Here is a 24322-nt window from a genome sequence, read left to right on the forward strand (position 1 = left end):
GGACCTGATGGTCAGGGCCCCCTTTACCTTTACCTTACTACTCTGACTAGGTATCAGACATGGAGTCCTCAGAAGATGAACCAGACATCCCAAAGGTTGAGGACTTGCTAAATCCAAGCCTGAGGAGCCCCTTCCAGGCTGCTACAAGATAAAAACAAAATCATATCTTCTTGTCCAGCAGTATGAAAGCTTTCCATCCTAAATGTGAAAGCTTTGGCTGCCCTCCAAAAACTCACAAAGGTCAGTCAGATGCATCCTCCTGCAGAAGGAATCCCACAGAGAAAGCCTGTGATGTGGCTCTGGCTCTCACTGTCCATGTGTCAGCATAGTAAGTGACCCAAGATGGTGTAACAGTAGGGGAATATGTAAGAAGACACACTTTCCCCCAATAGCTTGGTTCCAGACCATTTCAGGCTTTGAAAGTCAAAACAGCACTTTCAATAAGGCCCGGACACAAGCTGGTAAGTGATTCAGATGTGTGAGACTAGGTGTGATACAAACTAGAAGCCCATCAAGAACCTTGTTGTCGTATTTTGGACAAGTTGTGCATCCTGACCTCTCTTCCAAGGCAGCCCCACGTGGAATGCATTGCAGTAGTCTAATTTTGAGGTTCCTGTGGTATGCATCTCTGAGGCTAAAAGTTTGTTCAACTGGTGTAGTAGGCAAAACGACTGGCCGCTGCTACCTTTGGTTCATCATCCTGTAACAGCCAAACTCACAAGCACCTTTAAGGTGCAAATCTTCTCTTTCAAGGATGGGTGCACGAAACCCCATCCAGAACAGGCTCAGCACTTGATCCTAGATCAACCAGATGGCTTCCCACCAACCAATCTGACTTAACTTTCAGTTTGTTAGGCCTCATCCAGTCCATCACCACCAACCTCAGACACCTAGACCTCACTACCTTGCTGGGACCTAAGGAGAGAGGTAACATTGATAACACCCAGCATCAAAACCTGTCCAGCAAGTATGGAAGATCATAATAAAACCTATATTTATATGGGCACCTACTGAGAAGACCCTAAAAAGCAACTGTACCAAAATGAATTGTTGAAAATAAAAAATATTTAGGGAGGGCACGCCATATTTTGCCCTCGCTCAGGGCACCATATTCCCAAAGACCACCTCTGGGTGTATGATCTAGTTGAGATTCCTGCATTGCAGGGGGTAATAATAATAATAATAATAATAATAATAATAATAATTTATTATTTATACCCCGCCCATCCGGCCGGGTTCCCCCAGCCACTCTGGGCGGCTTCCAACAAAATATTAAAATACAGAAATCCATCAAACATTAAAAGCTTCCCTAAACAGGGCTGCCTTGAGATGCCTTCTAAAGCTCTGGTAATTGTTACTCTCTTTGACCTCTGGTGGGAGGGTGTTCCACAGGGTGGGTGCCACTACCGAGAAGGCCCTCTGCCTGGTTCCCTGTAACTTGGCTTCTCGTAGCGAGGGAACTGCCAGAAGGCCCTCGGCGCTGAACCTTAGTGTCCGGGCAGAACGATGGGGGAGGAGACGCTCCTTCAGGTATACTGGACGTTTAGGGCTTTAAAGGTCAGCACGAACACTTTGAACTGTGTTCGGAAACATACTGGGAGCCATTGTAGGTCTTTCAAGACTGGTGTTATGTGATCTCGCCGGCCGGTCCCAGTCACCAGTCTAGCTGCCACATTCTGGATTAGTTGTAGTTTCCGGGTCACCTTCAAAGGTAGCCCCAGGTAGAGATAACCACAGCATGCACCACACAAGCGAGACAGTCTGCAGGCAGGTAGGGTCTCAGCCTGCGTACCAGATGGAGCTGATAAACAGCTGCCCTGGACACAGAATTGACCTGCGCCTCCATGGACAGCTGTGAGTCCAAAATGACTCCCAGGCTGCGCACCTGGTCCTTCAGGGGCACAGTTACCCCATTCAGGACCAGTGAGTCCTCCACACCCGCCCGCCTCCTGTCCCCCACAAACAGTACTTCTGTCTTGTCGGGATTCAACCTCAATCTGTTAGCCGCCATCCATCCTTCAACCGCCTCCAGGCACTCACACAGGACCTTCTATGTGAGGTTGGACTAGATGACCCTAGGTTGGACTAGATGACCCTCGGAACGCCTTCCAACGACGGCACCCAAAGCCCAGCTTCTTCGTGGTGCCACCCCGAGAGAAGATGCTCGGCAGACAGCTGTTTCCACCCGGAGTGAGTAAATCCGAGCCGGAGCCGCCACCCTTCGCACTGATTTTCGTAAAAGAACAGCGACCAGCCCTACCCGCGAGGCGCTCCGGAGGTTTCCCTTCTCCGCTGGCGTCTTCCGAGCCTCGCTGGCCGCTGGCCGCTGGCCGCGTCCGCGGGGAGGGGCCCGGCTTGGCTCGGGGGCGGCCCAGAATCAGGCCAGCGGGGATTAACTTCCGCGCCTCGGGCTGCGCGCAGACCCAGCGGCGCGCGCGCGCGCGCTCCGCCCGCTTCATAGCTCTTTCCGTCCGCACCCGAGCGCGCGAGAGAGAGAGGGGGGGAGCGTGTAGGGGGCCTCCGTCGACCGTCACTCGCGGCGAGGGAGCACCGGGCGGAGAGCCTGCCCTCCTTCTCCCGCTCCTCTTCCCTTGGCGCCTCCATCCTCGCCGAGGGAGCGGAGGGCAAAGACGAAGCCATGGCCGAGGTGCCCACCGTGGTCCGGATCAAGATCTCGCTCAAGATCCAGCCCAACGACGGGCCCGTCTACTTCAAGGTGGACGGCCAGAGGTTCGGGCAGAACCGGACCATCAAGCTGCTCACGGGGGCCAAGTACAAAGTCGAGGTGGCCATTAAGCCCGGAGCCATCCAGGCCACGTAAGTGGGACCTACCTGCCTGCCTTCCTCACCTTCCCCTCCCTAGAGCAGCTTCTGCTTCTTGCAACGCGCCTGCCCGCCCAGATTTGTTCCCTGGCAAAGGGACAGACAGGCTTCCATCTTTATTCCCATGCTTATCATTTTGTTTCGGCATCTATGCGTCTCGCTTCTCTCTGACCCCCACAGCGGCCAACTGGACCCGCAGTGCCAACGGGACCTTGGCCAAAAAGGAAGCGAGCTCCCTTGCTGCGTTGCGCCCGAGGAATCAAGCGACGAGCAGCCTGCTCGCGAAAGCCAGCCTTGCAGGCAAACGCCCCGCTCCCTGAAAGCAGAAAAGGGCCGGTGCGGGTGAAGGGAAGGGACTGGAGAGGCTGGGCTTGAAGGCCCGGCGAGGTGCGGCGCTGGAGCCCGGAGGAGGGCGATGCATAGGGGATGGGGCATTGGAGGGGAGGACAATGGAGCGGATCTGCTCGGCTTCCTCGCTCCGGCTTTGCTTATGTAACCGGCCTCCCCTCCTGCGCGCAACCTCTAGGGGTGTCTTGGAAGCAGGGCGGATCCAGGGCTTCTGGAAATCAGGGGCGCTGCTGGAGGTGGGGGTCCTGGGCACAGCCAGTCCCCCGCCCAGTGACCTCGTGCAGAGGTGCAGGTGGTGAGGAGGGGCAGCAGCAGCAGCAAATGGCCCTAAGGTTGACTCCTGGACCGCCAGGGGCGTGCACCCCCGGGACTGATCCTGGCCTCTGCAGCATCCTCTCTTTCTCTTTTTTTCGGAATTTGTAAGGGGGGCACGTTTGCCAGCGAGATATTTATTTAAAACATTCATTTTCTGCCTTCCATTCAAACTGGGTTTTTTTTTGGGGGGGGGGTATTAAGGTAATGTCAAAAGACAAGTTCATTAAAATCACGACCTTAAAGCAATACATGCCGCAGCGTCCAAAGAAGCCTCTCTCCAACCCAGACCCTGCTATCATCACCTGAGGCCCTTCTTCTTTGCCCCCTCCTTGAGAGGCCCGGAGGGTGACTCCCCGTTTGTGGAATGTGAAAACGTTTGTCTATAACCAGGCCTTTGACTAGCATTCTATGGCCATTTAAATGGAGGGGAGGTTGAGGTTAGTGGATTGTTTTTGTTTAATTTTGCATTCTCATTTTGTTGTGAACTGAATAAGGAAGCTAAAATGCAGCAAGCTAATGGGCCCCCAAAGTCTGAGGTCCCCCCTTTTTCTTTCCTTTTTACATTAAGCAGGTATTACCTTTTTCTACAGTGAAATGGAGCTTATTCCCAAGTGAAGTTGCAAAGCTTTCCCCACTTACCTGCCAGAGCTGGATCTAGGGGAGTGCTGCTGGTTCGCCCACACTAAGTGCTGAGCCAAGAGGGTGCTGCAGGGGGCGTCACAACAATGACTTAGAACGGAAGGCAAGATGCCATCGAATTTTGGTGTTGCACAGGTGCTGCTGAAATTTGAAAGCCCAAAGTCCGTCACTGTAGCTGGGAGCAGAACCCATTGAATTAAATATGAATTGCTTCTGTGGAGCATCAGGCGGCAGAAGGTCCTTTTATTCCCGAAGTGATGGTGGTGCTATGCTCCTAAGTGAGTTGTAGGGCTGGGGAAATCCCGTCTTAAATCCTGGACTAATCTCTGCAGAAAATACTGAGCTAGAGGCAGACCCAATGGTCTGCCTTGGTTTAAAGTCGCTTGCTATGTTCTGAGGCACCCATAGGACAAACACAGAGGTATCTTCTTATGAGTCATAAAAGGCAGGCTTTAAAATAAACCCCTCCAATTTCTCCTTGTTACAGCCCACTTTTCTTCTTTGGCTTTTGTGTCATTTCGGTTCAAACTGTTCAACTAATTACTCATTTGCATTAATTGAGATTAGTGGCACATAATCAAATTGTTTTGAATTGCAGCTGTATGACATAGACCAGGCATCCCCAAACTGCGGCCCTCCAGATGTTTTGGCCTACAACTCCCATGATCCCTATCTAACATGACCAGTGGTCAGGGATGATGGGAATTGTAGTCCAAAACCTCTGGAGGGGCGAAGTTTGGAGATGCCTGACATAGACAGATACCAGTATCTGCAAAAAAAGAGTCGCCAGCATATTTTTAGAGCATCCCTTGAGGTGGAGAGAGTATAATTATTTATCTCAGGGCAGTCCACAGCATAAAATACAAAATAAAAATGCAAAAAACCAAACAAACCCAAAACCCTCTCTCCCACAAGGGTATTTAAAAGGACATAGAATGTTAATCATTCAAAGGTCTGGGAGCCTAAAGATGTATAATGAAGGTACCAGGCAAGCATTCCACCAGGGAGAGCATTCCACAAACAGGGAGCCACTGCAGAAAAGGCCTGTTCTTGTGTTGCCACGCTCTGGGCCTTACATAGAGGAGGCACATCTTTTTTTGATGGCCTCCTGAACAGAAGGTGGTGGAACTGAATACTTCTTTGTTTCTTGAGAGTATCTGTCCAGTGTATCCCCCCCCCCCCCCGGATCATGAATGAACGTAGCATGGCATTTGTTCTCCCTTCCCTTCTCTGTTACATTCTGATGTATGGACAGAAAACTAAAGGCAGCTGGTTATAATCATGGCAGATGTTTGCTTGTAAACCTTACTTCCTCTCTCCACCTTTGGAAGAGAGGCTTGCTAAGAATATTAACTACTGTACTCTTTCAGGACTATGGGTATAGGGGGAGTAACATTTCCCCTGGAAGAGAAGTCAAGAGACCCGCAAGCTGTTACCTACACCGGAATCTACGATACAGAAGGCGTAACTCACACTAAAAGTGGCGAGAGGCAGCCCATACAAATCAACATACAGGTAGTGTGTTTTTCTGGGTGTGGGGTAGCATAAGTGATGTTGTCTGGGCATGGGCAGTGCATAAAAGGTATACACTTAAGATACACCCCATCGTTTTGCCCGGACACTGAGGTCCAGTACCGAGGGCCTTCTGATGGTTCCCTCGTTGCGAGAAGCCAAGTTGCAGGGAACCAGGCAGAGGGCCTTCTCGGTGGTGGCGCCTGCCCTGTGGAACGCCCTCCCATCAGATGTCAAAGAGAAAAACAGCTACCAGATTTTTAGAAGACATCTGAAGGCAGCCCTGTTTAGGGAGGCTTTTAATGTTTAATTGTTTTATTTCATTTTTCTGTTGTAAGCCGCCCAGAGTGGCTGGGGAAACCCAGCCAGATGGGCAGGGTATAAATAATAAATTGTTGTTGTTGTTGTTGTTGTTGTTGTTGTTCCCCTTTACCTTGGACTTCTATCTTTTTAAGCATCTGTGACAGCATAAACCTCCAAAGGCTGACTGGCCATTACTCTGCAGAGTCCATGACCTCAGCTGACCCATTCATCGCTCCAGTTCACCTGAGGTTTAAGGAGCGACACATGGTCATCTGTGACTAGACATATTCTTGCAGCAAAACTGGGCCACTCAGAGGCAAGCCACAATGCAGGCTGGTACTGATAGGAGTCCAACATTTTCTAGAGGGAACCATATTGGCTTCTTCCGGCTTAGGCATTAGTTTAAAGATATGCATCCTTGGCTAAAAGACTCAGAATTAGCTGTGGCTGACCATTAACGTGCTAGCATTTCTCATGTTTTCCATCACCTCTTGATCTTTATTGGGAGACTCCATTCAGGGTTCTTGAATCCAGAGCACAGGAATGCAGCTTTTCCTTTCCCCTGCCATCCTTGGTGGTGAGGTGCAAGGAACCTTTTACTGCTGTGTTGTGCTATTGCAGCAATGTAAGCTGTGTAGGATCTATGCTCACCCATCTCGTCCTACTGAAAGAGCAATCTTTGCCATATAGACACATAGCAAAAGCTACCAAATTTGGCCAAACTGTGCCCCTTTAAGTTATTTAATCCCTCTGAGTTGCATTTTTTCATCTTATTGCATCCTCTGTCAACACATCAGCTCTAAGGTGTTGTTTGTGTTAGTTATATCATCTATCATATTTGGCTGTAATACCCACACACTCCAGAGTAAAGCCCTTTCCATTTTGCAAGCCATCTGCATCTCTGTTAGCTGTGAACACCTTTAATAGATCGCTTATTTTCCTTCTCTGTTAAGAGCTTCTGCATTTCATAAGCCTTGCATTCTCATAACTGTGAAATGGAGACCACCTTTCAGGATTTGCATGTCAATAGAAATGGAGGGTGTTGGGGGGCAGGATTCCTGGCTCACTGCATCAGATAGCCACAAACTGCAAGACTGCAAGGTGTATGCATATAAACCATGATGATTGCTATCATCATAGCATAGTAAGACCAGTAGAATGGAACACCTGCCATGTGTGGTAACAACTCACACAGGCAGGAGACATGTAGAAACCAGTACCTTGCAAGTCTAGGTTTTCCTTCCTGGCTTTGTTCAGTTTTGTGCTAAAGGCACAGGATGCACCTCTGCGGGGAGAACGCTGACCTGGCAAGCCTGAGAGCAGATGGCACAGCGGAGTTCCAGCCTTTGGACCGATTTTAACATATTTGTAGTGGCAGAAACATCATGGTTTGGGAGTTGGGCTCAAATAAGCATTGCATTGCTGTCTTGCACAGTAGCTGAAAGCCTAGCATACAACATTTGGTGTAGCAGCACCTGCACTTTGGAACTCCCTGCCTATTGAGATCAAGCAGGAACTTTCACAGTAGTCATTCTGGCACCTGCTAAAAACATTCCTGTTTTGACAATCCTGCCCAGATGCTTTAAAAGTTTTGTTAATTTTTATCTGTATCACCACATTGGCCTGAATAAGCCTCACCTTTCCCCCCAAATTCCAACCATGAAAAGTTAAAGTGCAGCTTATATTCGTGACCTTAAGGCAGGCATCCCCAAACTGCGGCCCTCCAGATGTTTTGGCCTACAACTCCCATGATCCCTAGCTAACAGGACCAGTGGTTGGGGAAGATGGGAATTGTAGTCCAAAACATCTGGAGGGCCACAGTTTGGGGATGCCTGCCAGGAGCATAGGGCAAACAGCAGCAGGAGTGCAGCAAAGCGGGGCCCTCCCCACACGTAGTCCCCCATCCTCTCCCCCAGGTCGGGAAGGGAGAGAGTGAGGAAGGGAAATGCAGCACGGCTCCCTGGCCCCAGTATGCAGCCAGGAGCAGCGAGGAATGGAGCGGCTTAAATTTGGGTTTTTTCCCCTCCCCCCCCCCCCCGCCAAATTTTAAACATGCGTCTTATATTCAGATGCAGCTTATATTTGGGTCAATATGGTAGTTGCAATTTTTCTCCATTCTGCTGTTTTATCTTTTGTAAACTGCTTTGAGGATTTTTACCATCAAGCAGTGTATAAGTTCAGCTCATAGGTTTTACAGTTGGAAATGTGGACAAAGTCATGTACATCCTGGTTAACCCTTGATTCCCCTTTTCTACCATTCTCTTCTTGTGAGGCTAACAGTTGCTAATTTCAGCTGTAAGTTCCTTGGGACAGAGATCTCTCTCGTTATTCTGTCAGAGGTGTACCCTGGGGCCACTATATAATCTAATAACAAGCAAGCACACCCTTCGTAGGTAAGACTCCAAAGCTTCTGATTCTGACTAGGCTGAAAAGTCATCCTGGAATTTGCTTACAATAGTCACTGGTCTGGAAAATCTTAGATGCATTTAGATGAGCAAAGGTCAGCAGCTCTTGATCATTGGGATGAAGGCACTTGACAAAGATTAGCTGTCAGTAATAACATGACCAACTGCTTTCAATTCTTTCTCTATCCTCCCCATCTTTCAAGACCTTTTGATCTAAGCAAATTGAATGTAGCTGCAACAAGTCTTTGTCAGTTGTGCTTTACAGTTTCTGTTTTCCACTGCTCCTGGCCTAATCATAATCATAACAACAACAACAACAACAACAACAACAACAATACAGTAATGGTTTATTACTTATACCCCACCCATCTGACTGGGTTGCCCCAGCCATTCTGTACAGCTTCCAACAGAACATAACGAAACATCATCCATTAAACACTTTCCCAAACAGGGCTGCCCATAGCTGCCAAGTTATCCCTTTTTTAAAGGGAAATTCCCTTATGCTGAATAGGCTTCCTCGCGAGAAAAGGGAAAACTTGGCAGCTATGGGGCTGCCATCAGATGTCTTCTAATAGCTGTATACTTTATCTCCTTGACATCTGATGAGAGGCCATTCCAAAGGGTCAGCGCCACTACGAAGAAGGCCCTTTGCCTGACTCCCTGTAACTTCACTTCTCACCAGGGCCGGTGCTAGGGCTTTTTGCGCCCTAGGCAAAAACAGCTTCTGGCGCGCGCCCCCGGGCACATGTGTCATGATGCATGCATAACACCACTGATGCCCCTGCGTCCCCTCCATTGGCGGGAGGAGCGCGGGCCAAGGGGGGAGCTTGGCGCCCTCCCGCCTGTGGAGGGGGACGCTTTGAGCTCCTCAGCGACGGCTGCAGCGAGCAAGCAGCGGCGGCGGCAACGCCCATAGCTCTTGATCAGCTGCGGGCGCTGCCGCCACTTGCTCACCACAGCCGCTCGGGAGCTCCATAGGCGGGAGGGCGCTGAGCTCTCCTTTTGGCTCACGCTCCTCCCGCCTATGGAGGGGACGCTGTGAGCTCCTGAGCGGGCGGCGGTGGCAGCACCCATAGCTGAAGGCTTCGGCTGCGGGCGCTTGCCGCCACTACCACCGCCGCTTGCTCACCCGCCTCCGCTGAATAGCTGAGAGAAGAGGCGCGGTGAGGTAGCCCCAGGCTCGCACTTCCCGCGCGCCTCCGGGAGGCGGCCCCAGGCAGCACCGGGCGGCGGGGGGTGAGCTGGCAGGCGGGGGGGTGAGCTGTTCAGTGCCCCTCCATTCTGGTGCTCTAGGCAGTGGCCTAGTTTGCCTTAATGGGTGCACCAGCCCTGCTTCTCACAGTGAGGGAGCCACCAGAAGACCCTTGGAGCTGGACCTCAGTGTCCAGGCTGCACGATGGAGATGGTCCTTCAGGTATACTGTGCCAAGGCTATTTATGGCTTTAAAGGTTAGCACCAACACTTAGAATCATAGAATCATAGAGTCTATGAGACCACAAGGGCCATCCAGTCCAACCCCCTGCCAAGCAGGAAACACCATCAAAGCACTTTATTGTGCTCGGAAACATACAGGAAGCCAGTGTAGATCCTTTAAGACTACTGTTACATGGCCCTAGTGGCTGCTCCCATACACCAGTCCAGCAGCCGAATTCTGAATTAGTTGTATTTTGTGAGTCACCTTCAAAGGTAGCCCCACCCAGAGTGCATTGCAGTAGTCCAAGTCATACCAGGTCATCATTTTCAGTGGACATAAATGAAGCTATTTCAAAACTATATTGGTGGTCACTGCCTATGTGTATTTTTGAAGCAAGCTAATTTCTTGCTGATGTTTCCCCTGCTGTGCATTTTATTTGTGCAACCAGGCTGCACCAGGTTCTACTTTATATGCTAACGCAAGAGACTTAACTGTAGGTGAAAAAACTAAAACTTTTTATAAACATGAACTTATCCATGTTTATAAAAAAGGAACTGTGAGATAAGAGTGAGAAAATAAAGAGTGAGAAATAAAGCTGAATGATGGGAGGGAGGGAAGTCACAGCTCGGCAGAGCGAAAAGTTGAAAGGGGGAACTTAAGATGAAATGTAATTAGTTTTTTGTTGTTGTTTTTTGTTTATTTGGAAATTTTAATAAAAAAAATTAACAAAAAAAACACTAAGCGATGAAGGGGTGGAAATTCACAAAGTAATTCATTGGGGTTGCAGTAGGGTTGTGGTTTTGCCACAGTTCTGTAGAAGCATGGAGCGTGTAGTGTCATGAAATGGGAGTGAATTGTTTAGTTTATTATTATATTTATACTTCTGGAAGGAAAGATTTTGCTCATGAGCTTTTCTGTCTATGGTGCAAGGCCAGCCTTGTTTACTGTGCATCTTGACTGGAGAGATGCAGGGGCAATTTGCAGCCAAATGTATTAGGCTGCTCCTGTACTAGAAGACACACAGGCAATTGCAGCTGAAATATAGGACAAGATTTCTGATAGTTGGGGGGGGGCTTTAACTGAGAGTAGACCCATTGAAATTAATGGACTTAACATAGTCCTGTTCATTAATTTTGATGCATCTACTTTGAATAAAACTTAGTCACATTCCGAAACATATTTTATTACATTTATATTCCACCTTTCCTTTGCTCAGTATCCCTGCCCCTGATGCTTTCCTAAGGGCACCAGGCTTCCCACCTGTGGACCTGCAGGCGGCTTCTAGAGATAACCATTTCATCTTAATCCTTCCTTGACAGAGCATTCAATGAGTAAAAAGCCAGGTAACAAGGGAATAATGGCTTGACAATCAAGCTAACAGGGAGCCCCAGCCCCATAACTCCACCCCTATGGCTGCCATTGCAACTTCAAACAAGTTAAATATGGCAACTAAAGCAAAAGAAACATAGTCCTTGTTTTGATTGCTTTATTTCGCCCCAGTAACACTCCTGATTTCTGAATGTAAAAACGTATCTAGGCAAAAGAGTGGATATCTTGTATCTAGAAATGTGTCTTGAATGAGTAAAAAACCTCCATTGTAATGCCAGATGTCTCAGAACTTCCCTTTTCAGTGTCCCCACCCCTCTTTCCCCACAAGAAAACAGAGATCAACAAGGTGTCAAGGGCCAGGCACACACATCTCACTCAGCATATCTGTAACTACCCATCTCCCTTAAAAAACAAACAAACAAACAAACAAACCATCCTGTGGCTAAAAAAGGTAAAGGTAACAGGATCTTAGGAAAACAGGATAAGTTAGACAAACACACCCAGGTATTTTAAAGTCGTGTTGTTCTGTGCAAACCTTTTCAATTCAGCCTGGCTAACAGGAACTGTATTTGTCAGGAAACAGTGGTGCCTTGCAAGACTAAATTAATTCGTGCCGTGAGTGGCTTCATCTAGCGATAATTTCGTCTCGCGAAGCGCGGGTTGCCGCAGCAAAAAAAACCACTGAAAAACTTCGTCTTGCGAAGCGCGGCCATTGAAATCTTCGTCTTGAGAGTCACCAAAAACATCGCAAGACGCTTTCGTCTAGCAAGTTTTTCATTGCGCGAGGCATTCGTCTTGCGAGGTACCACTGTATATAGAAACCAGAAGATCAATTGCTGCACATGGAAGCTCTACTTTTGACAAACAATTTACTCTTACTTTTTCATTTTCCCTTTGGTCATACAGTCTGAGAATTCCTCAAATGAACCACAACTCTCTGAGGAGATCTACTTAAGGTTGATTGAAAGCCACAGACAATTCTACTATTTGGAGAGACTATCTTTTCTCCAGCCTCTAACTACTTTTTATGCCCTTTATGAACAAATGTGTTGAGTTTTGTTTTGTGTGCGTGCGTGCATGCAAACACACGTGGGGGGAGGTGCTGAACTGAGTCTTTGCCCTGGGTGACAGAAAGTCTAGTTTTGGCCCTGCCCCATTTTATGCTTGCAACAACTCTGTCAGGTAGGTTAGACTGAGAGCCTATGACTGGCCCAAGATCACCCAGTGAGCATCATGGCTGAGTGGGGAATTTGAACCCTGGTCTCCCGAGTGCTAGCCTGAGACCCGTGTGCACGTTTCCTTAATTTGTAACTTATTCAGGTGGGATAATTCAGTTTTCTTTCGTAAGAGAATTTAGATGTATTATTACTTTATTATTTAGCAAAATTTATACACAGCTTGTAACAAGTGGTTTATAAGAAATATTTGAATTATAAATAAAAACCGTTTAAAAAGTAACCAAAATGCTTTAAAAGCAATTGCAATCCGCAGTAAGCTAACAGGAGATTAAGCACAACCGTGTACAGTATCTGGATACCCTTACAATAGTCTGGTAATTGGCCCACCTGCAGGTCCATATGGTAAGTGGTGTCTGATCCTAGAGGGGTGCCTTTTGTGTGGTTTTTTCAGCTACCACAATTTTTAAAGCATCTTCACGCCCAATCTAGGTTGTTGTGGAATGAAGCCAGATTTGACTTTGTTGTGGCATAAGTATCTGTCATAGAAAGCTGTCCCACACGGGGTCTAATTTGTCCATCTAACCCAGTATTGCTTACTCTGACTGGCAGTGGCCCTCCAGGATTTGGGGCAGAGGTCTTCCCTGCTACCCTGTTTCTCATATTTTAAGGCATCCCCATAAAATAAGCCATAGCAGGATTTTTAAGCATTCAAGGAATATAAGCCATACCCCGAAAATAAGACATAGTGATAGGAGCAGCAGCAATGCCGGCCGCGGCAGGAGGAGGAGGAAAAAAATAAGACATCCCTTGAAAATAAGCCATAGTGTGTTTTTTTGAGGAAAAAATAAATATAAGACATGTCTTATAATATGAGAAACACGGTACCTGCTAAAGGATCCTTCTAGCTGGAGGTGCCAAGGACTGAAAATGGGTCCTTCGGCATGTAAACAAAGGAAGCCAGATCATTGGTCCCCTTAGCTCAGTATGGTCTACAACAGGCATCCCCAAACTTCGGCCCTCCAAATGTTTTGGACTACAATTCCCATCATCCCTGACCACTGGTCCTGTTAGCTAGGGATCATGGGAGTTGTAGGCCAAAACATCTAGAGGGCCGCAGTTTGGGGATGCCTGGTCTACAATGACTGGCACCAGCTTGCCTAGGTTTCAGGCAAGGGGTCTCCCTCCCAGCCTTAGCTGGAAATGCCAGGGATTGAACTTGGGACCTTCTTCATGCAAGGCAGATGATGTTCGACCACCGAGCTACGGTCCTCCCCCTACGTGAAGCTTCTGCGATGACACTGAAGTTCAGCGGGGCTTAGACCTCAAACTTAAGCAGACTGGAGGAGGGAATTGAATACCATTGAATGCAGTGGGACTTGTTTCTGATTAGACATGCATAGGAATGTGTTGCTACTCATGCCACAGAGTTAAGCGAGCACCGTCCTGCGAAAGCTTTACTTCAAAAAAACTTACTTTATTTAACGTGCAGCAACTCTGTTAATTCTGATACAGTTGTTTAGGCTAGTGTTTGTCAGGCTACAGCAGGCATCCCAAACTTTGGCCCTCCAGATGTTTTGGAATACAATTCCCATCATCCCTGACCACTGGTCCTCTTAGCTAGGGATCATGGGAGTTGTAGGCCAAAGCATCTGGAGGGCCGCAGTTTGGGGATGCCTGGGCTACAGGGCATCTTAATCTGCTGTCGTGCAGATTTTGCAACTCTTTAAAAAAAAGAAGGAAAAGAAAAAATACTGTATTTTCCATTTTATCATTCAATCTCACTTTTTTTTATTTTTCTCACTCTGTACTTCTACAAATGAAATTCTTATAATAAAATAAAAGTAGTAGTAATAATAATAATAATAATAATAATAATAATAATAATGGTTTTGCAGCTCTTAACAAGAAGTGAAATGGGTTTGCTCTCTCCAGGTCACTGACATCGGTGCTTTTGAAACAGTCTGGCAAGTCAAATTCTACAACTACCACAAGCGAGACCATTGCCAATGGGGAAACAGCTTTGCCTGCATTGAGTATGAGTGCAAGCCAAACGAGACCCGCAGCCTCATGTGGATCAACAAAGAAACCTTCTTCTGAAGCAAAGTGAGGTAGATGCAAAAGAACAATCTCCTGGTTGAAAGAACCTGTCCTCAGACCAGTACAAAGCCTTAACAGGGGCGCTCTGTATAGATGCTTTTGTTTGAGAAATGAGACTTCAAAGCACACACTCACTTGGGGATAAGCTTATTTTGAATGCGATGGGACTTGTTTCCAAGTGAATGTGTTCCAGATCATGGGCGTTAACATCAGTGTTACTGGGATTTTGACATTGATCCGCTTCCCCAAGCTGACCATTCCCACACCTTCGCTATAATGAACATTGGAGGTGTGTCCGTCGAGGTCTGAAGTAGGGTTGCCATATTTTGAAGAGCAAAAAAGGAGGACACATATGCCAACTTCGGCTTTTAAGTATGGATCGCTATGACAAACTCTCATTTTACATACCCATGAAAAAGAGGACATTATCCTAGAAAAAGAGGACATATGGCAACCCTATCTGAAGGCTCCTAGCTATGTTTATCCCATGCTGCAATATGTTGGTGGCTGCTTCTTGTGCTTTTTGTTTAAATCACTGTGCTCCTTCACCCTAGTTAGTAGGCGCTTCAGTGTGGCCTGCTTGCCACGTGCCATAAACTTCAATAAACCTACCTACCTACCTCTTCCCAGTAATCTCTTTCTACCCTGGTACACACGAAGAATGCAAATTCCCAATGACGGTACATCTGGTACCACAATAGTCACACAGCCCTAATCAAGCTGGTTGTTCCGGGGGAGGGGGTAAGGAGAGTGTGGTTGTTGGATGTTGTAAAACCTTTCCTATCCTGTGAGGTGCTGTTTTCCTGTTTCCTAGTCTCTGAAACAACTCTTAAAACCAACAGCAGTGATGGAGTTCTTGAGAAGTGTGTAAGAGAGTGGTGAAAGGATACATCCATGGTTTGAGGGTTTTTTGTGTGTGTATAATGCTAATACCTGAATATGCAGTAATTCAGTATAATGGTCATGTATCAAGCCCATTGAGTTTTCAGGTTATCAGTGATATTTTTGTATGTGAAATGTAATGAAACTGGGCTGCTCGTCACTTTTGAGCTGCAAAAGCCCTGTTGCACTGAATGACAGACAGCCTTTCAGGTTAAACATAATCACAACAGAGCTCTTTCCAAAGTAAAAGGAAAGTTGCACAAGCTTGCGCAGGGGACTGAACTCCGGTGCTATGTCCTATGTAAACCTGTTTACAAAGCTGTGACAAATGGGAAGCACATTCTTATCTCTAATAAAATAGGTGGAAAGTTGCTTCGCTCATGGAATAAAGTTGGTCCCGTGTCTGTGTAACCTAACCGTGCATACCAGCTGTGTTCATGTTCATGTGAATAATTGAAATTGTTATATCTTTTGACCTTTGTAATAAAGGAGCTGGAAACCTGTGTTTTCTGCCTAGGTTTTGTCACATTTTACTTAACTGACATTCATGTCAATAGGCTAATATATGTGAACTTTTTAAGGATAGGTATCCTTGTACAAATTGTACTTCAAATATACTAAATTAGCAATGTTGCCTCTTTAAAACAAGCTCTTTTGCCATCACATTTTTATAATTTATTTATTTTTATCATTAATTTTCTTTAAAAGGCCACTTTTTTGTTTTTAACTCTAGACAACTTTTCTGGGAAATATTTGCCCACCCAAAGCAACCCTTTGGGTCCCTTCTAACTTTTACAATTAAATGATTCTATGATATTCAATGCCATATTGAGTGTCATACTCAAAGTAGACCCATTAACATTGGGTTATTGCTTTTAGTGGGACTGGCATGGGAAACAAAATCAGGTAAACACGTCACGTCCTCCCAATTGTTTTATGAAAAAAATAAGGTGAGGTCCCCATGTATGTCGTTTGCAGGATTGAAGTCTTGGTATCTGCATAGCACCTGAAAATAGGATCCCCTCAACTTGGAAAAGTGAGTGTGGTGGTTAGTTGTGAAGTGTCTTGTTATTTATCTTAGATCAAAGAATAACCCCCATGAGCTTGAATACTGCCAAGGATAACATTCATCATGTTTTAGAATTCCCTACATGAACCTTTGATGAATTATGCTCATCCTTCAAACACCAGAAGATTCAACTCTATGGCATTAAAAAACAAGTTTATGAGCAGACTAGACTGCCACTATAAAAACGATCTGCTACCAAGCCATTGTCTTGCATCATTCAAAGGGATTAATGATAATTAATAATGATGACCACTTGCGTATAGGTTTCACTTGTACAATTAAGAGCTGCTTTGTTTCTGCCTGAAAAGGTAGTTTTCAATGCTGTTGATAAAAAAAAAACCCAAAACAAACCCTGTAACAGCAGAGTAGTGTAGGATGAATCATTTATATATCTAAATAAATAATTTCATTAGCCATCAACACAGCCTGAGCTGTGTAATCAAAGCATTTTACCAGAAGAAACCCCTTTGAACGAGGCCTCATAAAACGAAAATCTGACAGCCCTTAGCCAACATTTTTGTATGCCTTTTGGCAGTGTTTCTCCCTATCTCATTAGCAGCAGTTGCTGGAGTGTTAAAAGGAGAGTTTCCCTTTGCAGCAGTGGCAGAATTGTGCTCAGTTCTTGTTCAGGTACCCATCACTGACTTTTCCCTACCAGGGATTTCTATGTCTTTAATTATTTAGTTGCCCCATTTTTCCAGTCATTTCCCCGCAAGTTGCCAAATGTGCTTTTATTCATTTATTACGGGTAGAATCTGACGTTTCACAAATGGACTTTTGCTTGCGCAATGGGATTTCTTCTTTCTTTTCTCCATCCTGCAGATCCCTGCCCAGCCCCCCCCAACTCCCCAGAGCAATTTTTCAGGGTACATGGCGGGGAAGGTAGGTGAAATACCTTTGCAAGAGTTCATCCTGCTCATGCGTGGGCAGCATCAAATACAACCCTTGGGCATTTACATCCCACCCCCTGCCTGTGATAAAATCAAACACAGGACGGTTTACAATAAAAGAGCTTAAACAGACAAAATGAGCAAGATAATCTTAGAATAAAGGTTATAACATTTGGGGATTTTCGTATAGAGAAAAGGGGAGTGAGAGGGGACATGATAGCGGTGTTTACAATTATGCACGGTCTGGGGAAAGAGAAAAAGGGAGATGTCTCTGTCCCTCTCATAATGCTAGAACTTAGGGCCATCCAATGAAGCTGAATGTTGGAAGCTTCATGGCAGTGAAAGGACAGTACTGTATGTCTTCACACAGCACATACTTAAAACTATGCATTTCCCTTCCACAAGAAGTAGTTATGGCCACCAATTGGGATTAATCCAGAATGTGGCAGCTAGACTGGTGACTGGGAGTGGCTGCTGGGACCTGCACTGGCTCCCAGTACGTTTCCAAGCACAATTCAAAGTGTTGGTGCTGACCTTTAAAGCCCTAAATGGCCTTGGTCCAGTATACCTGAAGGAGCATCTCCACCCCCATCGTTCAGCCCAGACACTGAGATCCAGTGCCGAGGGCCTTCTGGCAGTTCCCTCACTGCGAGGGCCTTCTCAGTAGTGGTGCCTGCCCTGTGGAATGCCCTCCCATCAGATGTCAAGGAAATAAGCAACTATCTTACTTTTAAAAGACATCTGAAGGCAGCCCTGTTTAGGGAAGTTTTTAATGTTTAATCCTGTATTGTGTTTTTAATATTCGATTGGGAGCTGCCCAGAGTGGCTGGGGAAACCCAGCCAGATGAGCAGGGTATAAATAATATTTGTTGTTGTTGTTGTTGTTGTTGTTGTTATTCACTTCCCTTCCTGACATCTACAACATGGGCAATCGTAATACTGACTTGCCTCTCAGGTTTGCTGTGAGGATTACAACAGGATAATGCATATGAAGTGCTTTGAGCACTTGAAAGCACAACAAAAATCTTAGATATTATTATTCTTTATTTGACACCACTCTCTTCCATTTCCTCATTTCCATTTCCTCTTCCTCACACCCATAACCCACCTCTGTTCCTGCTTATTTCCGTCCTATCCAAAAGCTCCCCTTAAGCACCAGCATGAGCCCATGGCTTTGTATTCCCCTCACCGCCCCCCCCCGGTCATCCATTACACAACCACAAAATAATCCCTTCTCCTGTCCTTGCTATTTCCAAAGACTCAGTTTTCTTTGCATCAAGTTAACAAGCAGTTTATATAAAAGGAAAGCAGGACTGCTGGAAATATTTGTGTATCAAAGCCCCTATGGTTGTCACAGAAGTATTTCTGTGGTCTGATTAGGACAGTGTTTCTCAACCTTTTTTGGGCCAAGGCACACTTGTTCCATGAAAAAAATCACGAGGCACACCACCATTAAAAAATTTAAAAAATTTAACTCTGTGCCGCCCTATATTGACTATATAATTATGACTGTAAGAAACACTTGCCAATTGCTGTGTTGGTAGCAATCTCCTGTAATAAGGCTTCACAAGCCGCTGATTTCTCTGCCAGCACAATCCTTTGCTCAGCAAGTTTCAGGTTGAGCTCATCCAGCCAGCTTCTTTAAGTTTGTCTAAAACCACCCTCCCGTGGTGGTGGCTGTTGAGAGCTGCGCTCGCCCCGCGTTGTGACCCGGCCGGCTATGTGCTGTTTATTGGCGGCCGCCAAGCACACGACAATGCAAATCGCCCTTCTCGTCGCCGCACGTCGCGGCACACCAGCCAGCCTCTCGCGGCACACTAGTGTGCTGCGGAACAGTGGTTGAGAAACGCTGGATTAGGATACATGACTCAGGTTATTCTCCTCCCTCCCTGCAGTAAGCTGTACAAGAACATGTTCTACTTCCCCACTAGATGGTAGTAAGAGAAGAGAAATCACATACAGTACTAGCTTCTTCAAGAACTCCCAGGTTTCCTTATACATACACACAGATTTTTCTGTTCCTGATCATAGGCATGTTTATTTGTATTTATATGCATTTATTTTTGAATTATGGTGCTGGAGGAGACTCTTGAGAGTCCCATGGACTGCAAGAAGATTAAACCTATCCATTCTGAAGGAAATCAGCCCTGAGTGCTCACTGGAAGGACAGATCGTGAAGCTGAGGCTCCAATACTTTGGCCACCTCATGAGAAGAGAAGACTCCCTGGAAAAGACCCTGATGCTGGGAAAGATTGAGGGCACTAGGAGAAGGGGACGACAGAGGACGAGATGGTTGGACAGTGTTCTCGAAGCTACGAACATGAGTTTGACCAAACTGCAGGAGGCAGTGGAAGACAGGAGTGCCTGGCGTGCTATGGTCCATGGGGTCACAAAGAGCCGGACACGACTAAACGACTAAACAACAACAACAACAATGCATTTATAGCTTGCTTTCTATGCAATATACTCAAAGCTCAGGATTTCATTTTAAACAATCAAAAACATACTGCAGTACTGTATCAGTAAATCACTGACAATTAGAAAATGCAGCAACTGCCAGAAGTTATGTTCAACGGAACTTGCTTCCTGGTTAAGTGAACACAGGACTGCAACCTTAGAGCAGTTTCATAAATGAGTGGTTCATTCCGATTTTTAAAGAGGTAATATTTGGTTTAGCTGGAGGGCCAGAGGTCCCCCGTTCCTGCCTGCTGGTACCGGTATTATGGTAAAGAGTCACTGATAGATCTCATCTCCATGAAAACATTCCCTTCCTTTCCATTCTGAGGCTGTAAACCTGAAAGAAAATGTAACTTAAATCACTGGATCTAACTACCAAGCAATGAACATGGTTGGAACTGCACTGTAACAGTGCAAAAGGTGCCAGTTTCAATGCCAAGGATCTCCAGGTAGGACTTGGAATGTCCTCTGCCTCAGACCCTGGAGAGATGCAGCCAGTCAGTGTAGACAATTCTGGGCTAAATGGACCAATGGTCTGAGGCAGCTTTCTATGTATTCTGTGTATCCTGCCTTTCCTTTCTTCTATTTAGGAAACTGTAAACCACACCCGCTAAATTTATGCCACTTTCTGCAGCAGCAGCATATAAATTGCATAATATATTGACATTACAAGGAGTTGAACAATACTGTATAGCTGTTCAACTATTTCTCAAAAGTAAGGTAATAATAATAATAATAATAATAATAATAATAATAATAATAATAATTTATTATTAATACCCCGCCCATCTGGCTGGGTTTCCCTAGCCATTCTGGGCAGCTTCCAACAGAAACATTAAAATACACTAATTTCTTAAACATTAAAAGCCTCCCTAAACAGGGCTGCCTTCAGATGTCTTCTAAAAATCTGGTAGCTGTTTTCCTCTTTGACATCTGATGGGGCAGGCGCCACCACCGAGAAGACCCTCTGCCTGGTTCCCTGCAACTTGGCTTCTCGCAATGAGGGAACCGCCAGAAGGCCCTCGGAGCTGGACCTCAGTGTCTGGGCAGAACGATGGAGGTGGAGATGCTCCTTTAGGTATACTGGACCCAGGCCGTTTAGGGCTTTAAAGGTCAGCACCAACACTCTGAATTGTGCTCGGAAACGTACTGGGGAGCCAATGTAGATCTTTCAAGACCAGTGTTATGTGGTCTCGGCGGCCGCTCCCAGTCACCACTCTAGCTGCCGCTTTCTTGATTAGTTGTAGTTTCCGGGTCACCTTCAAAGGTAGCCCCACGTAGAGCGCATTGCAGTAGTCCAAGCGAGAGATAACTAGAGCATGCACCACTCTGGCGAGACAATCTGCGGGCAGGTAGGGTCTCAGCCTGCGTACCAGGTGGAGCTGATAGACAGCTGCCCTGGACACAGAATTGACCTGTGCCTCCATGGACAGCTGTGAGTCCAAAATGACTCCCAGGCTGCGCACCTGGTCCTTCAAGGGCACAGTTACCCCATTCAGGACCAGGGAGTCCTCCACACCTGCCCGCCTCCTGTCCCCCACGAACAGTACTTCTGTCTTGTCAGGATTCAAGCTCAATCTGTTAGCCGCCATCCATCCTCCAACCATCCTCAGATGGCAATGTAGAGCTTTTGTTTATTCTAGAACTCCAGAGGTATGTCCAACTGTGTGCGTCCGTTCTTCCACAGTTCTAGAGATGCCATCATTTGAATTCTTTCCTCCCAGGAGCTATCTTCTCTTGATTGATTGATCAACAGCAATTAGCAGGAAATAAACTTTAGTTCCATGTGAAGAAAAAACTACCTGCTGATGTATGCATGTCAAACCTATGTTAAAGGCACAAGAAAAGGAAAGACCTGTTCTTTCCCTGGCCAGTTGGCAACTCTATGCAGGCTCAGAACATCAGAGTATATCTCATTATTGTTTCTGAAAGGGACAAAATTTCATCACCCAGAAGACATGGGTATTTCTGGAGGGAAATACCTGATCATAATATAAACACAGTGGAACCTCGGTTTATGAACACCTCGGTTTACGAATTTTCGGTTTACAAACACCGCGGACCCATCTGGAACAGATTAATTCACTTTCCATTACTTTCCATGGGAAAGTTCGCTTCAGTTTATGAATGCTTCAGTTCATGAACAGACTTCCGGAACCAATTGTGTTCATAAACCGAGGTACAACTGTATTTCATTGTTAGCTGTAATAACTGTAAGAAATACTATGAAATATCAAACGGAAGCTGTTGTAAGAGACTCCAAACTTGCTATTGTGTGAATTTGACCTCTAAATTTAAGCTGGGTGGGGGGCATGCTAAGTTATGATTATGCAGGTGCTGTCGGCCCCCAGCTTCCATTGGTCCCAGTCTGTATGACCAAGAGTCTGGAATGACGGGAGTTGGAGTCTAGATACACAGCGGTGTAGCGAGCCGCCATGACACCCGGGGCGGCAAATTGCCATGCACCCGGGGGGGGGCGCGGCATCACTACGCAATGACGCCTGGAGCCTGGACGCTCCAATTAGGCTCCGTTTTGAAGTCACGGGGGTGCAATCCCCTCTACGTTGTACGCATGCGCAGCATCCCACTACACATGCGTGCTACGTAGAGGGGGATCGCGCCCCCGTGACTTCTAAATGGAGCCTAAATGGAGCGTCCAGGCTATCTACCTGGATAGCACCAGTGGGCTATCTACCTGGAGCCTAGACACTCCATTTAGGCTCTGTTTTGAAGTCGCGGGTGTGTGTGATCCCCTCTCCGTTGTACGCATGCACAGCATCCTGCTGCACACGCATGCTACGAAGAGGGGGATCGCGCCCCCTGCAACTTCTAAACGGAGTGTCCAGGATCCAGGTCCTGGCGCGGCGCACTGCACTGCGCTGAGCAGGCATTTTACCGGGAGGCTGGAGGGGCTCGCCTTGGGAGTCGCTGGGTGGAGCGCCAAATGTCACACACACACACACACCCCGAGTGGAACCCAGGGCGGCCTGCCCCCTACGCCCCCTAGCTCCACCCTCAAGTACAGCTCCAGGACTGCAGGCCAACCCCACCCACCTTATTTACACTAAGCAGCCAAATATTTGGTGGCAGGTCCCCCACTTTCCAGCCTATTTGAATTAGATGATAAAGCATCTTTTCATTAAGCTCTGTAATCGCCAATATCACCACAAACGGAGCTCAGCTTTAACTAGCAAACTGTTGAATATGCAAGTTCAGCTTGGAGCATAGTTGCCAATCCTCCCATTTGCTTAATTAGAAAGCCTCAACTTCTGTAGTAGGAAGGTTAATAGTAACTGCTCTGAATCTTGTCCCTGGAGGTGACGCTCTCTCTGTATGTCACAATGCAGTGATGTACATAGCCAAGGGAGAATCAGGCTTAAAGCTCCACTGTTCTAATCATCTATTAACTAGCCCATCACATTCCCTTTGGTCTAGTTTCTATTATGTACTCCTCTTGATACTTGCTGTTAAGTCTCAGCAATGCTAATGGGAACTGTACAACAGGGAAGGCTAAACAACTGAGATTTCAAGCAGTAGTAATGACCTAATACCGAAGTAAACATATTTTGTATGAGATACTCATTATACCAAAGAATGGGGGTTGGGAGAGACTTCTAATACCTTTGCTGCTACAGCACCCTCTGCATCTGCTAAGAGGGCCAGAATCTTATGGGAAAGTCCTGAGCATTGAGGAAGCCCTGGCCTGTAAGGGAGCAGCAAAGACCCATGCAGAACATGCGGGCAGCCACTCACGCTGTCATGTCAAGGACACCCCATGCCTCCCAACTGACCTGGGTCTTAATGGGCTAGACAACCATGGGCAATATGCCCATGCCAGTTTGTATGCACTGCAATGCTTCAGTAGTAAGATTTGGACCTGTGTTACTGCGTACTAGTGTGCAGTGTCAGATCAGATTAGGTGGTGCCACTGCGGTGGCACATTTCGTGGACAAGACTCCCCCACCTGCAGGCCTCAGACAAGCTCTGCATGGGCCTGGACCAACACTGAGTTGTAGAGTGGCGACTGAAATATCTGAGGCCTTGAGGGAGGCTTCCATCACCGTCTGCCTCTGCCATCTGGGCCAGGAACTCAGTGAGAAAGCACTGACTGCTGCTTAGACAGCCATTTCTTGTTGCAATTATGGACATAGTAAGGCTATCTATTGCTGGGGCGGGGGGAGTTCTCAGCCCAAGGGCTGCGTGTCCTTCCAGGCGGCTTTCTGGGAGTCGCATGCTGGTGGCAGACACAGCCAAAGGCAAAAGCGGGCAAAGCAACTGCGATTTTTATCTTTCTATAGTAAGCTAGGTTCCACACACACTCACACGCCCCTCTGTATCCATCACCCAGGCAAGCAATATACATTTTCAGAGTTCAAAGCTACATTCCAGCCAGACAAAAACATTTGGGGTGTGCAGCCAAGTCATGGAGGGATATGACCTGGGGAGAGTTAAAGGGGCTGACAGAGATGCCCGAAGGCTCATACAGTATTTGGTCCCCAAGTTTCAGGTTCCCCACCACTGATTTTACTTACTTACCGGTACTTACTGTATTTTTCTGTGTATAAGACAATGCTTTTTGCTATATATATATATAAAAACTAGGCAAAAATTGGGTGCCTTCTTATACACGGATAGTGAATGCAGGGGGGGGCGTGGGATTA

At 46.7% G+C, this 24322-nt stretch overlaps 1 protein-coding gene across 1 annotated transcript; it reads left to right on the plus strand.

The window, feature by feature from the left end:
• Nucleotides 1-1983: 1983 nt before the first annotated feature.
• On the plus strand, nucleotides 1984-15748 carry CNRIP1 (cannabinoid receptor interacting protein 1). The gene is made up of 3 exons (XM_035110291.3): nucleotides 1984-2817; nucleotides 5496-5640; nucleotides 14199-15748. The coding sequence occupies exons 1-3, from the start codon at nucleotides 2639-2641 to the stop codon at nucleotides 14361-14363; spliced, it is 489 nt and encodes a 162-aa protein (XP_034966182.1). The 5' UTR covers nucleotides 1984-2638; the 3' UTR covers nucleotides 14364-15748.
• Nucleotides 15749-24322: the final 8574 nt, after the last annotated feature.

Source organism: Zootoca vivipara, chromosome 3, assembly GCF_965207765.1.
Source record: "Zootoca vivipara chromosome 3, rZooViv2.hap1.1, whole genome shotgun sequence".
NCBI lineage: Eukaryota > Metazoa > Chordata > Lepidosauria > Squamata > Lacertidae > Zootoca > Zootoca vivipara.

Bases quoted from the DNA above. Each gene is read 5' to 3' on its own strand.
- CNRIP1 (XM_035110291.3), top strand. From the start codon at position 2,639: ATGGCCGAGGTGCCCACCGTGGTCCGGATCAAGATCTCGCTCAAGATC. The intron at 2,818-5,495 runs GTAAGTGGGACC...GTACTCTTTCAG, and splicing joins CCCGGAGCCATCCAGGCCAC to GACTATGGGTATAGGGGGAG. The intron at 5,641-14,198 runs GTAGTGTGTTTT...TGCTCTCTCCAG, and splicing joins CCATACAAATCAACATACAG to GTCACTGACATCGGTGCTTT.